At 40.4% G+C, this 16,597-nt stretch overlaps 1 protein-coding gene across 27 annotated transcripts in view; it reads left to right on the top strand.

Annotated features, from left to right (window-relative positions):
- The window catches only part of LDB2 (LIM domain binding 2), a 397,713-nt gene that overhangs the window by 301,659 nt on the left and 79,457 nt on the right, over positions 1-16,597 (top strand). For 20 of the 27 annotated variants that reach the window (XM_021101043.2, XM_021101056.2, XM_021101053.2 and 17 more), the window contains exon 3: positions 12,202-12,374. The exons of the other annotated variants lie outside the window; for them this stretch is intronic. In XM_021101043.2, coding sequence (XP_020956702.1) covers positions 12,202-12,374 — 173 coding nt within the window. The remainder of the gene's footprint in view (positions 1-12,201; positions 12,375-16,597) is intronic. 27 annotated transcript variants of the gene reach the window in all.

The raw sequence follows: 16,597 nt of genomic DNA, 5'->3' as shown, positions 1-16,597 counted from the left end.
TTACTGCGTCTCATTTCCAAGGATTTTTACTTCCCTGTAAAATGCCCCTGGAATGCTGCCTTGGTATGCAGATGGCGTCTTGTCTGTCTGTCTGTCTTTCCTCCCTTCCTTCCTTCTTTCTTTCTTTCTCACTCTCTCCCTCTCTTTCTTCCTTCCTCTGTTTCTTTTCTCTCTTTCCTTCCCTCTCCACCCCTCCCCTTCTTAAAGAAGTGTGCTTTTGTTTATGGAGCTTGGATGTTTATGAATCGGGCCCGCAGATACAATAAGGGAGAAGCCCCTTCCAACTAAGGAGCTCAGATGGGAAGCTTTTTTATTTGTAAAACTCAAAATTAACTTTAATCCCAAGGTGAATCTTTCCAAATGACTAATCTGTAATCCTTAATTATCTGGGCTAGGATATTCAGATATGAAAATTCCAGAGAGGGGACGCTAAAACCTTATTTTCGCCTTCTTCTTGTGGATTTGGTTCTCCAGCCCTGAGCTGCAAAAGTGGCTTTACCGCAGCATCAGAGACGTGCGTGTCTGCAGAACCAATCTGGGGTTGGCAGCCTGTCTAAAAAGACGCGCCAAGTCCACCCCCATCCATTTGCCAAACATCTCTTAAGTAGCTACTTACATCCTGAGTACGTCAGATGATGGAGAAATGCTCCCTGCCTTCAGGGAACCACAGTCACTGAAGGAAAGACAATGAACTTGACGGCTTTAGCACAGCGGGCTAAGTCGCACCACCTGTGTGCACGCAGACTGTTATGGGAGTCATGACAGGCATTAAACACTTGGCGGAGTCAGGCTCAGTGCTAAGCACTTTACATGCATGATGTTATTCATTCTTGTAACTGCTCGCTGAATCCACGACCAGCCCATTCCCACTTGGCAGATGAAGAAACCGGGGTGTAAAGAGCCCAAATCGTGTGTTCAAGGTCACAGCATGAGTAAATTCATCCCAGACTTTCACTGCAGCATCCACATACGTTGGCTGTGATGATTGTTGTACACCGATAAATGTACCAAAATTCACTGAGTAATTTAACAAAATGAAAAATAAAATCATTTTAAGAGCACAGAGGAGAGAAGTGGAAAACGCGAAGGGACAAGGGATGCTCCCACATGGGACAAGCTGCGGTAGCTGAGATTTGAGGATGCTGGAGAGTTGGGATGAAACAGAAGAGGGGGCCCTGGGGGCCCCAAGCAGAGGATGCTGTGTGAGCAAAGGTTTGGAGGTGTGTTAAGCATGGGAATAACAAGGGAGTGAGTCCAATGGAGTGGAGTTGGAAGGCTGGTGGGCACAGCCAGTTTATTTTAATTCTACGAACCTTTCCTGTGACTTCAAAATCCACTTTCAAGGGTCATATTTTATTAGCTTCTATTTTAGTGACCACTTAACACCTTAGAGGGAACGTCTTGTATAATATCCAGCCCCGGGGAAGGGCCCAGCTTTACCCACGTCTGCCTCTCTCTACAAAGAGGAAATCATCTCTTTCGCCACCCTTGGCATTGCTAAAAGTTGCTGAGTCCTGGTTTTGATTAAGTTTGAAATCACACACATATGTCTGTTTCTCAGGCAACGTTTCTCTAACCCTGTTGAATTGAGCTGATATTAAAACACAAAACTGAATGACTTGTGGTGTCCCCATGGGTTTGAGTTTGAGAAGGCCCAATAAATCATATTGAAATAGTTTCATAAGAATTCTTGATGTTTGGCACCTTTGAAAAATCAAGAAATGGAATTTTTTTCACTTCTCTAGTCTGTAGTAGGTTTGGGGTTTTTGGTTTTTTTCCTTTAGTCAAGTAAAGGGGTTTTGAGTTTTTTGTTTTTTGTTTTTTTTAAAAAAAGCAAAATATGGCAAACCATCTGAAAATGTCAGATGTAGGTGATTCACTTGGAGCAATAACCCCAAGCTGGAAATCTGTAATTAATTACTTAATTTCATCATCTATGTGTAGATAAAGCTCTGTGTACTTGCAAGCTGCCCCTTTGTAAGGGACACACTTTGCGATCTCAATGGCAAAAAATGTAAAAGTTGACAACATTCAGTGCTGACAAATGTGTGGGTAAAACACGATCAGGGCTGGTGGGGAGTAAATCGGTCACAGCATGGAAGGGTGATTACTGGTACTTAGTAAATAAAATATATTTTCCCTTATCCATATCAACCCGTTTGGAAAAAAGTTGAAAAACAATGTCAATATCCCTCAACAAGGGAAGGTGCCAATAACGAGTGAAAGAGCTGTACTCTGGGATACGATTCAGTGATTACAATACATGAATTCATAATCCTCAGAAATGTGTGATTGAGAGGAAAAAAGACAAGCTCCACGTAGATACATTTATCAGGATAACTTTTATGTTAAACAGAACAAAACAAAAAGCACTCACACAAGATGGTATGTGTTTTCTATGGGGACATATGCCAGGAGATAAATGTATAATTTATAAATCTAGATGGCTACAGAACAGACTGCTAACAAAGATAACCTGGGGAGGAGTGAAGACATTCATACTGGTGTGTACGGGGTAGTCAGAGAAACTTGAGATTCTTAGTAATCGTATGAGTTAACACTAGCTGCTTCAACAAATAAACCTCGATGTCTCAGTGGCTTGATACAATAGAAATGTTTTTTTTTTTTTTTTTTTGCTTTGAAATCCAAATGAGTTTTCCAACAGGTAGCAATCCCCTGGTGGTATTCCAGGCTCCTCCCATATCCTGGCTACTCCATCCACAGGGGTGGGGATCCACGGACTCTCCTCCTGGTTCTTCAACATCTGGCTGTTAGAGGTGGGAAAGAACTTGCCAGTTACACATAGAATGATTATACTCATCATTTCTGAAAGCTGAATGTTCTTTCTTGATGCCTACATGGCTGCAAAAAAAGAAAAACAATGGACATGTCCATTGCACTCTGGTCGCAACTCCATCACAACGCAGCACCCGAGCAAAAGGGAATTTAGGAAGCAAGGTCCATTCCACGTCTAGAAAAAGAAATCAGTTCTAGTGAACAGTAAGTGAACCTCTGCCACAGTACTGTAGTCATTTTCTTGCATGTGTATTACTTTGGTAATTTTAAAATTAATAAAAATTTGAGTTCCCATTGTGGCTAACAGCTTAAGAACCAGACATAGTGTTGGTGAAGATGCGGCTTCGATCTCTGGCCTCACTTGGTGGGTTAAGGATCCAGCATTGCCACGGCTGCAGCATAGGTCACAGATGCGTCTCAGATCCGGTGTTGCCATGGCTGTGGCATAGGCCTGCAGCAGCAGCAGCTCTCATTCGACCTCTAGCCCAGGAACTTCCCTATGCCACAGATGCAGCAGTCAAAGGAAAAAAAGAATTAATAAAAATTAAGTTTAGGCATAGAAATAAAGATCAGTTGATTAAAAACAGTAAGCAGTCTATTGTATTTTACCCTGGCTCCCAGTAAGTACTTAGTTTTCTTCTGTGGTCATCAGATTTTCTCTGCTGTAAAATGAGGGTGTGGAATATAATCATGGATCACCTTATTGCATTTATTAAATAATGGTTAGTATTTTGTATTATATTCCCCCACATATATGAAGTGTTATTCATAATCACTAATCAGGAGCTAATCAGTATCGCCAGGAGTTGTGTTCGTCCCGACTCAAATCAGAGAAACATGCTAAACATCTTCTTTTTTTCTTTTTTTTTGTCTTTTTAGGGCCATGCCCATGGCATACGGAGGTTCTCAGGCTAGGGGTCAAATGGGAGCTGTAGCCACCGGCCAACACCAAGCCTGCGACCTACACCACAGCTCATGCACCGCCGGATCCTTAACCCCTGAGCGTGTCCTCATAGATGCTAGTCGGATGTGTTTCCACTGAGCCACTACGGGAATTCCAATATCTTCTTTTTTTAATGGTATTTTTGAAATATGGCCCTAACTCGGTGATCTTCAGAAGCCCACTGGGATTAGAAAATGCTACTGGGAGTCACTGGACTAAACTTGAGGTCTTCTCTGTCTCTGTGGCTCTAATTTAGTACCTAAGCTATTGCCTCATATACAGCACTGCTTCCATGATTATTTGTTAAAGAATATGAAATCATAAGTTGAATTTACACCAAAGTTTCTTAAAAATATATGTGCACACGAGAAAGGTTTGCACTGAGTACAAAAATTATTCGGCAACTGAAAATATGTTAATGGATAGCTTCCTAAAGGAAATTAGCCCATCAGCTCCCCAGTAAGTGGGAAGGCATTCGATCAAATTAAACATCCATCAGGGAGTTCCCGATGTGGCTCATCGGGTTACAAACCCAACTAGTATCCAGGAGGATACAGGTTCAAACCCTGACCTCGCAGTGCTGCTATGAGCTGTGGTATAGGCTGACAGCTACAGCTCCAATTCGACCCCTAGCCTGGGAACTTCCATATGCCACGGGTGCGCCCTAAAAAGAAAAAAAAAAAAAATCCATCAGGATTAAAAAGAAAAAAAAAATCCCTTTTTTTTTTTTTTTCTGCTTTTTAGGGCCATACCCACAACATATGGAAGATCCCAAGTTAGGGGTCCAATCAGCCTTGCCACAGTCACAGCAACTCGGGATCTGAGCTGCATCTGAGACCTACACCACAGCTCACGGCGATGCCGGATTCTTAGCCCACTGAGTGAGGCCAGGGATTGAACCCACGTTCTCATGGATACTAGTTGGGTTTGTAATCTGCTGAGCCACAACAGGAACTCCCACTTTTTTTTTTTTTTTTTTTTTTGGCCAACCCTTCGCCATGGCCCGGAAGGCTGCACTCAATCTGCTTCTGCCTCTTTCTCTGAGCTCGTCTGTCATCTTACTCTCCTTGCCTGTGTTCCCGCCACACCGTCTTTCCTCCGATGCCGGGATACACCAAACACATTCACTTCCAACTCATTCTGTCCTAAGGCCTTTGCCCTCCCTGGACCCCGGCCCTGGGCCTGGGCCTTTCCACTCCCATATCTTCCCACGGCCTGTTCACTCAGGACCCAGCTCCAGCACCACCTTCCCACCGCCTCCTTCCAGATCGGCCAGTCCAAACCAGGCTGCCCTCCTTCATGCCCACTTTATTCTCCATCTTCCCACTTGTCTGCTATTCATCTCCAGCACCCAGAACAAGGTCAGGCACATAGCAGGTGCTTAATAAACATGTAGTAAATTAAAGAATCTTTTTTTTTTTTTTTTAAAGTTTCTTTTTCTTTTTCTTTTTTTTTTTGTCTTTTGTCTTTTTTTTGTCTGTTGTTGTTGTTGTTGTTGCTATTTCTTGGGCCGCTCCCGCGGCATATGGAGGTTCCCAGGCTAGGGGTTGAATCGGAGCTGTAGCCACCGGCCTACGCCAGAGCCACAGCAACGCGGGATCTGAGCCGCGTCTGCAACCTACACCACAGCTCACGGCAACGCCGGATCGTTAATCCACTGAGCAAGGGCAGGGACCGAACCCGCAACCTCATGGTTCCTAGTCAGATTCGTTAACCACTGCGCCATGACGGGAACTCCTGAAAGAATCTTTAAAATAGCAAGAAGGAGAATACTTAGGTTGCTCTGTTTGAAAAAAGAAGTAAAAAGTATATTAGAATGAAAACAATGTCACTTTATGAAGAGAAAGTGAATTGGGGAGTTCCCCGGTGGCCTAGTGGTTAAGGATTTGGCTTTGTCACTATGGTGGTTAAGTTCAACCCCTGGCCTGGGGAACTTCTGCATGCCACGGGTGCAGCCAAAAAAAAAAAAAAAAAAAAAAATTAAATTAAATTAAAAATAAAGTAAAGTGAATTTGGCTTGCTTTTCCTTCCTTACAACAAAGGAATCTGCCTTGAGCCCATAGCACCTCTATCAAAGTTCAAGCAGATTTTATGTCCATTGTTTTGGCTATTTGTAGTGGTTGTTTACCATAAATTTTAAAAATCAGTATTGTTTATTTCACTATAAGGAGCATGTCCATTTACATGTGAGCATAATGCATTCACTAATTTCTGGACACAGATAAGTCTTAAGTTTAATGACTGTGTTTTATTATATTGTAGGATTTTGTGTTTATTATGAAATAGTCTCTCAGTATAGAATATCCTTTTGGATGTCTAAGGTATTGCAGCTACAGAACAGCTAGATAAAACTCAGATTTAGACAACCAGTTTACCCATGATCACATTTATAAAAAAAGTTTAAAAATCATAGATATCCATTTTTTTATTATAATTCACTTTACGTAATCAAAAACACAAATTGTTGTGTAGTTATATCTGGTTCTCTCTCTCCAATGAGGTAGAAAATCATTAGTTAAATAATTGTCAAGGGTTAAGTGATATGAATATATTGTTAGTTATAAACATTTCTCTTATTCCCCATTTTAATTGAGGTCCTCCACCTCTTACTTTTTTTTTTAAGTGAATTCTCTTTCAAAGATGAAATTACAGGCATTTAAAATATAGGCAATGGCCCCAAATCAAAAGGTCTTAACCTTGGACAATGGTTTCTCAAAGGGCTTGGAGAATTTCAGAGCACATAAGACCTGAAGGTTAGAAATGCAATTTGGCAAGGGTATTTCCCAAGCATTGAGGGTCACACCTAATAAACTATCAGAGAGTTCGAAATTCTGAAGTTAACGGTAATTACGACGCTGATTTCCCTAGAAGTATTTGAATATGCTTGTTTCACCACAGCCTCATCAGGTTTATGTTTTAATCTTAGTATTATTTTAATAGGTACTTCAATTACCAGTTTGAACATGTTCCCATATGATTATTTTCTTCTTGAAATCCTTTTATGTGAATTCCATGTATATATCCTTAAGAGTTTAGGAAAAGCATTTCATAATTATTAATAGAGACAAAATGCTCCAAAAGGCAGGTGCACAGTAGTTTCTATCTTCTCAGGGATTAAGAGTTCCCAATGTGTATCATTTGGCTTCAAAATGGGGGCAAAAATGAGCTAATGTCTGCAAGTACCATCTATGAGAAAAGATAGACGCTAAATCCTACCAAGTCCCATGGCAAGAACTTTGGGAGATTTGGGGCTGGTCCTTGGTGACAAAACAGAACAACAATGAAAAGCTTCCCAAGGAACTGGTATTGGGAACTCAACATCCAAATTAGTTATGGCTAGGCGTTCTCTTGTGTCACAGCAGGTTAAGATTTGGGCACTGTCACTAGGTCACTACTCTGGCACAGGTTTGATCCCTGGCCGCAGAACTTTCATAAGCCGCAGGCATGGCCAAAAAAAAAAAAAAAAAAAGAAATTCTGCATCTATTTACCCCAAGCTCCCAGTCCCTCCCACTCCCTCCCTATAGCACTGGGAACTCTGTCTAGTCACTTATGATGGAACATGTGATGTGAGAAAAAAGAATGTATACATGTAAGTGTAGCTGGGTCACCTTGCTGTACAGTAGAAAAAAATGTGTATATAAATAAATGATAAAAAAAAATAGTTATGGGTAAATTGTCAGCTATTCTCAACTAATCATGTTTACCTACAAGGTAGATCAGGATTTAAATATTCTTTATACACATTCCGGGCTCCTGAATAATTTAATCTATGATTTTCTTTTCTCTTTCATAAATACATGGATAAATAATATATACTGTATTCCATCACCTAATATCACAGAAAACCCTCCTGCACCATCTTGCCCGTGACACTTCCTCTTCCCAGTTTTTGAAGCTTTGACCTAAATGTGTTAGAAAAATGCAATCTCTTTTATAATCTGCTAGAATCTTAATCTCTCCTCAAGTATATTTGAAAGATACAATCCCTTTCATGGAGGCACAGTGTAGATTTATGCATATCAATATTTAAATTCTTTTTAATTCCATGGATTAAAGTATAAATATAAAGCACAGGAGTAGCTTATAAATGTCATAGTGTAAAACTTGCCCAGACTCAGAACTGGTGCGGCTGGTGAGATGTAGACCCTCAAATCTAAATCTGAAATGTTCACCGATTTAAAGTCATTTCTGTTAGGCTGTGCTGTATGGTTGCACATTTTATTAAATTAAAAGAACATTTTAATCCTCTTGGCACTTCAAAAATAATAAAATTTTACATTGCATCCGGATTTAGAAGAAAATGGCAAAGAGTTCAAGTTCACACATCTGTTTTTTAACTTTATTCGCATTGTGTCCTAGAGACTTAGATATTTGTTATTAACAATGAGGTGTAAAGACAAGGTCTAAAATCTATCTTTGCGTTTCTAGCACCTGCCAAGGCGCTTTACACCTACTTTGGCTTCAGTGAATATTTGTATGAGAAATCAATGAATGAGCCATAGAGGAGTTTTCTCAAGCACATGCAGTTTTTTTTTTCCTGGTTGCTTGTCCCACTCACTGAATATTATCTACATGTGGCACCGTGTGTGTGTGTGTGTGTGTGTGTGTGTGTGTGTGTGTGTGTGTGTGTGTGTGTGTGTGTGTGTGTGTTTGCCTATATTCCTTTGCAGAACACAAGCTCTTTGGCAAAAATAGCCTTTGTGGTAGACAGAGTAATAGCCTCCCGGAGATGTCCATTCCTAATCCTGGTACCTATGAACATGTTACCTTACACAGCAAGAGGAACTTTGCAGATTCAGTTATATTAAGGCCCTTGACATGGATGCTTATCTTGGGTCATTTGCGTGGGCCCAGTGCAAGCACAGGGGTCCTTAAAATTGGAAGAGGGAGGCAGAGAGGCAGTGAGAGTAAGTCCCTCAGGATTCCATCCACCATTGATAACTTTGAAGACGGAGGAAGGGGCCACAGCCGAGGAATAGAGACGGGCCTCTGGATGCTAGAAAAAGCAAGACAATCAATTCTCCCCTAGAGCCTCTGGAGAGGAATACAATCCTACTGAGACCTTCATTTTGGCCCAGCAAGACCCATGTCAGATTGTCAGAACTAGAAGTTAATAAATGATAGATGATAGATATATAAATAGATAGATAGATCAATAGATAGATTTTAAGCCAGTAAGTTTGTAGTAATTTGTTATAGTGACGATTTTAAAAAAAGTTAGGGAGTTCCCATTGTGGCTCAGTGGGTTAAGAACCCGACTAGTATCCACGGGGTTGCACGTTCTATCTTTCCCCAGCCTCACTCAGTGGGTTAAAGCCACATCTGTGACCTACACACAGCCACGGCAACACTGGATTTGAGCCGCATCTGTGATCTCTGCTGCAGCTTGTGGCAACGCCATCTCCTTAACCCACTTCAGGGAGGCCAGGGATCAAACTCACATCTTCATAGACACTAGGTCGGGTTCTTAACCCATTGAGCCACAATGGGAACTCCACAAGCATTTCTTTTATTTGCTCTTTAGTTTGCAATTTGGGCAAAGCCAGCTCTTTTAGGGCTCAAGGACCCACTGCCAAAATGGCCTCACTCACAGGAGCTGGTGCTGGCTGTTGGCTGGAGGTTCGGTGGGCGTTGATATCTGGAGGACGTGGTCCCCCTTCTTGTGGCTGCTCCATGCAGCTAGGTTGGGCTTCTCATGGGATGGCAGTCTTAGAGTAGTTGGACTCTGTACCTAGCAACCGATCTTTTCCCCACAAGCCCAACGTGGAAGTTTCTAGACCTTCTTAAGATTTGGCTCCAAACCTGCACAAGGTTCCCTGTGCCACATTCTATCAAGTAAAGCAGATCTGAAAAGAGAAGGCTACACACTCAAGGTTGTGAATTCGATTGTTGGGGTTTCTTGGGGCTGTCAGAGTAGCAGTCTACCACAGCGGATAATGGAGCGGTGTGAGTGATGGCCCAAGAAAGACCATGGGAAAAATGGCAGAGACAGTCCCAAAAAGGAGATACGGCAGAAAGCAAACCTCAGGTATCCATAGCAATCACTTACTTCCTTCCGTGCTAGAAAGTGAAGCTGAATTTCCCTTTAGGTCTATTGACAATAGAGTTTGTACATTTTCTAGAGATGGAGAGGTAATTAAAAATTCAGATTGAAAATTAAGGAATTTGGGGAGTTCCCGATGTGACGCAACTGAATCCACGGCATCTCGGGAGCCCTGAGACGCAGGTTCAATCCCCAGGCCAGCACAGTGAGTTAAGGATTGGCATTGCTGCAGCTTCAGCTTAGGTTATGACTGTGGGTCAGATTTGATCCCTGGCCTGGAAACTCCATATGCCATGAAGCAGCCAAAAAAAAAAAAAAAATGGTGATAATAATTTAAAAATTAAAAAATAAATTTAAGCAGTTTTGGCCTTTTTTCCCATTCGACTTGCATTAAACCATGAATGAAAATAATGACAATACATAGCAAACACTACTACAAAGATATTAAATTGCGCGGGAGTCATGAATAAATTATAATGTGACTAATCCAGTGATTTTTTTTGCAGTAACCTTTTCAATGTGACAAGTCCTTGGATATTATAGGGATCTGTTTTCACCCTACATCTATATTTCCATGATTTGTATTTATTTTCCACACCACAGATCCCAAAATGTCAAATGACTAGAGCTGACTTACGGTAATTAGTTTTAAGTTAGAATATTTGAAATGCACTTAATTAATTTTAGCAGCTTGGTGAAGTACAGTAAGGTTTTTCACATTAACAAAGTTGTCTTTATAATATAACAGCTCTGCCTATGTTTAAGGATATGATGGACTCCAATTACTCTTATTTAAATTTTGTATTTGGCAAATAAACATGCACTATTGGGGATTAGGCAGTGTTTATGAAATGTATGTATAAGGATTATTTAGGATGAACTTGCCAAAGATCCTGGAATATTTAGCACACACTTGTTGATTGATTTTACTGCAGTAAATATGAAGCAATAACAACTATATAAATTATTCAGAGACTAGTCATCCACACAGGGATTCCTTAGAGATCATTTCAGAAAACACTTTGGCAGGGCATTCTTTTTCATAGCTTCTTTTTTTTTTTTTTTTCCCAAATCCGTGTGCAAAAGAGATATAGTTCCATATGAAATGGATTAATACTGATTCTTTTAAAATGAAATTAAACATGTTAAAACATTCGAGCGAAGATTGCGCGATCTTTCCTACTAAAGCTCTCTTTGGTAATTTATTTGTCTTAAATATTATTTTTGTCTTTCAGGGAGCCTTATAGAGGGATCGTAAGAGATTTATTAAAAACCTTGAATCACTTGAGAGTGCTTTAGTACTTTGCCTCCAAATCTGCACATAGGCAAAATTCCTGATATTATGAGTTGGGATTTTCAGTGTAAGAGGATTTAAAATCTCTGCTAAACCTAGGGCTTGTTAGCTGTTTCTAAGCGTTATATATCAGAAAGACCCAGCTACTTACCAATCGCTCACACTGAAATGGGGCAGGACAGGACACAAGGAATAAAAAAGACCAATTTAGACCAAGTGGAAGGCATCAAGTTCTCTTAAAATGGGCCTTTTACTCTAGAAGGACATTTTCTTCAACTCCAGAAGCAGACAGAAAAACAACATTTAGAAAAGCATGGATCTCTTTGTGTGTGCAGGTACGGATCCCTTCTGAAAGACTTCCATTCGTGAAAGCAGCTGGAGACCGCGTCAGAAAGTGTTTGGGGGTTTGCGGATTTGAAAGAGACCTCGATTATCCACTTAGCAGTCTTGTGACTTTCAAACGTTCCTAATAACGTTTTCTTTCATCATAACCTTTTTTGCGTCTCAGTCCCCGACTCTCTTGGTGTTGTTCTGAAGATCCAGGGAGCGCATGCCACACTTCACACACCCCAAAGCGTGGCATTATACAAATTTAAATTAGTGTGACTACTACTCCTACTAAATTAAAATATGATTGGGGAACTGGTCTGCAAACCACCCATTAAAAAATCCAGGTTGTTGGGCTGCTTTTATTTTTCAAAAGTAGGTTCGCTTAGAGAATGTATGTGAGATCCAACGTAGTCAAAAATCTTTGCCCCTGTTACGATTAAAGGACTAACCTTTACATCATTGACTTTTGATGGACACCAAATCTGGAAAGATGGCTGTGCACCTGTTTCCTGACTGCTTGGGGATTGTCTTTTATAAACTGTAACCCCAAAGGGACATGGCAGTTGATAAAGAAACCTCTGCCTCCTGGTAGAATTTGTATCCAATCGGAGGTCTGGCATTGGTGTGGGGTATTTGGAGAGAGAAAGAAAACTCTCCTCCTGATATCCAGTGTCATTGGTATAGACCCCTCCTCGTATAATCTGTATGCAGTTGGAGGTCTGGCCTAGGTGTGGGGTGCATGGACCATTCGGGCATGTTTGTTAATGGTTTGTTCCTCTGTGTTTCTCTCCCAGCTATCGGCAGGACCCTCATCCCCCGTTACTTTAGCACTGTGTTTGAAGGAGGGGTGACTGACCTGTACTACATCCTCAAACACTCCAAAGAGTCCTACCACAACTCCTCCATCACGGTGGACTGCGACCAGTGTGCGATGGTCACTCAGCATGGGAAGCCCATGTTTACCAAGGTACAGGGCGGGCTCAGGAGCAAGGCTTGGTCTTCTTGGGGTGTATCAAAGGAGCATAATTATAGTTTTTTTCTGGAACATTCAGCTGACTTCTCATAGCTCAGACCCTTGCAGCACTGTGAGATGATCTTTTTCATTTGTAATGAGGCAAGACTCTTAGGGAACCCTGTGCCAAGGTGTGTGCCTATGATACACAACACACAAAGTCAAATGTGATAGCCTCTCCAGACTAAGAGACGAGAGGTTTGGCTGCCTCTCAAACTTAGGCTGCTAGATGAGAATTTTGGTGTGTGTTTTTTTTTTTAATTGAGATATAATTCACATATAACAATGTATTTGTCTTAACAGTACAACATAATGATTTTATATATGTATAGATTGCGAAATGATTACTACAATAAGTTTAGTTAACATCCATCGCTACGTATAAATTACAGGTTTTTTCTTGTGATGAATACTTTTAACATCTACTCGTTTAGTATCTTTCAAATATACAAATACTTGAATAATACTGGATATTATTCCCTATAGTCGATGATGCTGTACATTACATAGAATTTTGGTTTTTACTCAAGGGTCTACAACTAAAAGAACATTCTCCAATTATTATGAGGTCAATACTTGAGTTTTGTTACTAAAATGAAATAATTTTTAAAGCCGAATGCAAATACCAACAAGCAAGAGAATGAAAATCTACTAACCACAACTCAACTATCTCAAAGGAACACGAGAATGAAAATATTTAAAAGAAATTACGGAATTCAGAGTTTTAAAAGTTGTTTCCCTAGATTTTAAGAATCTCTGTGATTTTGATCAATGTATTAAGCAAGCAGTTCGGCCAAGGAGCACAGTAGAAACAGAAGTTGATTGTGAAAGAGAAGCATGGCGGGGGAGAATGGGCAGAAGAGCAGGGAACAGTTTTTGAGGCAGAATTCAAAGCACTAGGAAGCATGTGAAATGAAAAAGTAATAGAGAATCAGTCTCATCTCAATATTCCATGCCTATGATCCTTCCCATCACAAAAAAAAAAAAAAAAATTGACATATAGTGTTTCCTCTGGGCAAAGACCTTTCTGGAACACAATAAATGATTCCTTATATCCTCTCTCAAGGAGAAAAATTAGTAAGAACAAATATTTACTCAAGGAATCTGGCAACTGTTGTTTATTCTTATGAATGCTAGTTCATTGCATTTTGACTAAGACTCAACATGAAGCTAATTTGTAATACCAGTGGTAGCAGCTATCTCTTTTAGCTGAAAACACAAATGACAATCCTCTCTTTATAGTTAAGAGAAGTTGAATTATCAGGGTGAATGGCAGAAGCCCAGTTTATGAAACTGAGGATGTGTTTGTAATCTACGCACAATTTTGCTGAAAAAATGGATAGAAAATATTGATTATGTAAAGTATTCTTTGATCGTGGGGCAGTTTAACGTTTCTGATGCCAACGACGGAGTAAAAAACCAAAGGCAGAAGAAATGCTTGTAAAACACAAAGCAAATCATCAGAGGCCTTTGGTTTTATGGGATCTTGATTTTGTCCGTAGACATTTTAACTGTGGAACAGGAGATGGGTTTTTTCCTTTCTTCCTTTTTAACAGTTGAGCAGAGAGGAAGTTGTCAATCAGGGACAGGAAGATTTCCACTGCCTACGAAAGTCCATGCTGGGAAAAGAGTTTTGCTGCATGGAAAGGAATGATTATCCAGATGGTGGTTTACTCTGTCCGTGACTCACTTATTTTCAGAGACACAAAACAGTAACAGCCCCCTGTGGATAGATACATGAGCCATTTCTAGTGTTACGAAGCCTGAGCTTGCAGAGAAAGTCTTTTCCCGTCACTCCATTATGGTTTGTGCAGACTTCGTGTTACTTGTAGGTTGTTCAGGAAAAGCACAGCAATGCCTTATGGTTTCAGGAAAAAAAGACACCCATAATCATTAAATAAAACTTGGCCATAATGAAGGAGCTACTTCCAAAGCCTGTAGCCACTGAAAATAAAAATGTGTGTTGTAGGAGCCCTTTCATATATTCCCTCAATTTCTTTTTTCCTCAGGCCAAAACTTTTTCAGAAGTGAGCACTGTCAACGGCTCTGAAGATATAGTACTGTACCTTCTGGACTGGTTTTAAATCACAAAGAATACCATTCTTCTGATGCATTGATAAAGTGCTTTTTTTTTCATTCAAATTAAGAAAGTAAGGTGTTTTTAGGAGTTCCCTTGTGGCTCAGCGGGTTAAGGACCCATCGTCATCTCTGCGAGGATGTGGGTTCGATCTCTGGCTTCCCTCAGTGGGTTAAGAGTCTGGCATTGCTGCAAGCTGCAGAGGAGGTAGCAGGTGTGGCTTGGATCTAGTGTTGCCATGGCTGTGGCATAGGCGGCAGCTGCAGCTCTGATTTGACACCTAGCCTGGGAACCTCCGTGTGTGGCAGGTACAGCCGTAAAAGGAAACTACCGTTTCCCTCTGTTGCATTCTCCCCCATCCTGGAGCGTCCCTCTCTCAGGTGGCATCCACCACCAAAACCTGGACGTTCATTCTCCTCATCTCAGCTCTATGGGCCTCAGCTTCAATTATTTAGATCTCCCATCTGACTCTTCCATGGCACTACATTTGCCAACTCTCGTAATGAATATTTCCATACTGTGATGAAAAATATCACTTTCTGGGAAGTGTAGCTTAGCTATATGGACTTAGTCCAAATGCTAATTATGCACATTTATTTTTAGAAAACTCCAAAGGATTCATTTTTTCCCCTCTTTTTGCTCCTCGGTGATTATTACACTCCCCAAAGACTCTTTTGCATTTTTCTTTTGTTCTTATATTAATTAAAAATAACTCATCTTTGCGTAATAAAATAAGATGGCTATTTAGTGGAAAACAGTGGGCTAATGACCTGTCAGTATCACAAAGAAAAATAGTTTGGAAGCCGATGCTTTGTTTTTAAAGGGGAGCCTGCTATTAGTACATGGCATTCGCACGTTACGTGTAGGCACTCTCACGTTGTTCTAATTTAGACCATCAGTAAACTGTAATTCTCCAAAAAGCATCTGACCCAGCGTTTCTGAGTCGCTTTTATGAAAATCTGGTCAACTGGTGAATCAAACATCAGCCGCAGTCCTAATCAACAGTAATATTTAATATTCTTCAGGATCGTAGTACCCATTCTGTAATTTCCTGGTTCTAGGAACATTATAGATTATGGATAAATATATAATTAGAGTTTTAAAATACACATTACGAAGCTTGTCTGTAGTCAATTTCAAATCAACGTGGAAACAAGGCTTAATAATCAGAAGAGCAATCACCAGGGTTTTCAGAATCAAAGACCTTTGGGTTGTATTTGAGAGGGTGTGAATTCTGGCAGTTTCTAAAAGATCCCCTCCTTGGGAGACACGTTGAGTTATTTGGGGGCTTCCCGAACTGGAACCATAATTACAGGCATAACTAGACACCCTTATCACTTCTATAAACATAGGCTAATTTTTTTTTCTGATCTCAATTATGTATTATGCGATTTTTTTACCACCATAGAAAAGTGCCAGGGAAATAACCAACCAGTTTTCCAATATGAATCCTCATTCATGTCTTTGACAATCAATCATTCTTGCCTTAGTCTGTACACCATGTTATGCTCTAGGATTTATACATTTATGCTCTTATCCTGACTCTAACCAAATTATTATAATATCAATGATCTTATTGCTCTAATAAAGGCGTAGATATGTATTTACATATTCATTTTCATATGCGGCATCTCTAGGTAAAATACAACGAGCTTTACGCAACTGTTAATCTAAAAACACTAGTCCATATATGCTGTTCCAGGCGTAAAGACCAAGAAAATTAAATGAACCCCTCCTGCCTAAAAAGTACATTTTGTTTCGTAAAAGCTACACAAGAATCATTTTATTATACAGCTACGCGGTCAATATTGCTTTACAATTAGTCAAAGAAAGAAAAGGGTTAAAAAGCGACGGGTTAGTTTGAGAAATGGTTTTTTTTTTAGTCCTCTTATTCCTGGCCTAGTCTCAAGCTAGCACGTGATCCGCTGAATGCCTGCCAGCCTCTTTCTTGTTGATCCTCCGGAGACCATCTGTGCTGGGGGCATTGATTAGAGTGTGTCTGCTGGGATTACATCTTTTCTGTTGCCATGCCAACTAATCAGCTGATTTTGGTTACCACAGAAACAAAATGTCAGAGCTCACGGTACGGTAACATGAATTC

Source organism: Sus scrofa, chromosome 8 (genome assembly GCF_054392235.1).
Source record: "Sus scrofa isolate SSC_HxYL_T2T_F1_AM1 chromosome 8, Sscrofa_HxYL_maternal_Yorkshire_Landrace_v2.0, whole genome shotgun sequence".
NCBI lineage: Eukaryota > Metazoa > Chordata > Mammalia > Artiodactyla > Suidae > Sus > Sus scrofa.
This window is presented reverse-complemented; position numbering and strand designations above follow the sequence as displayed.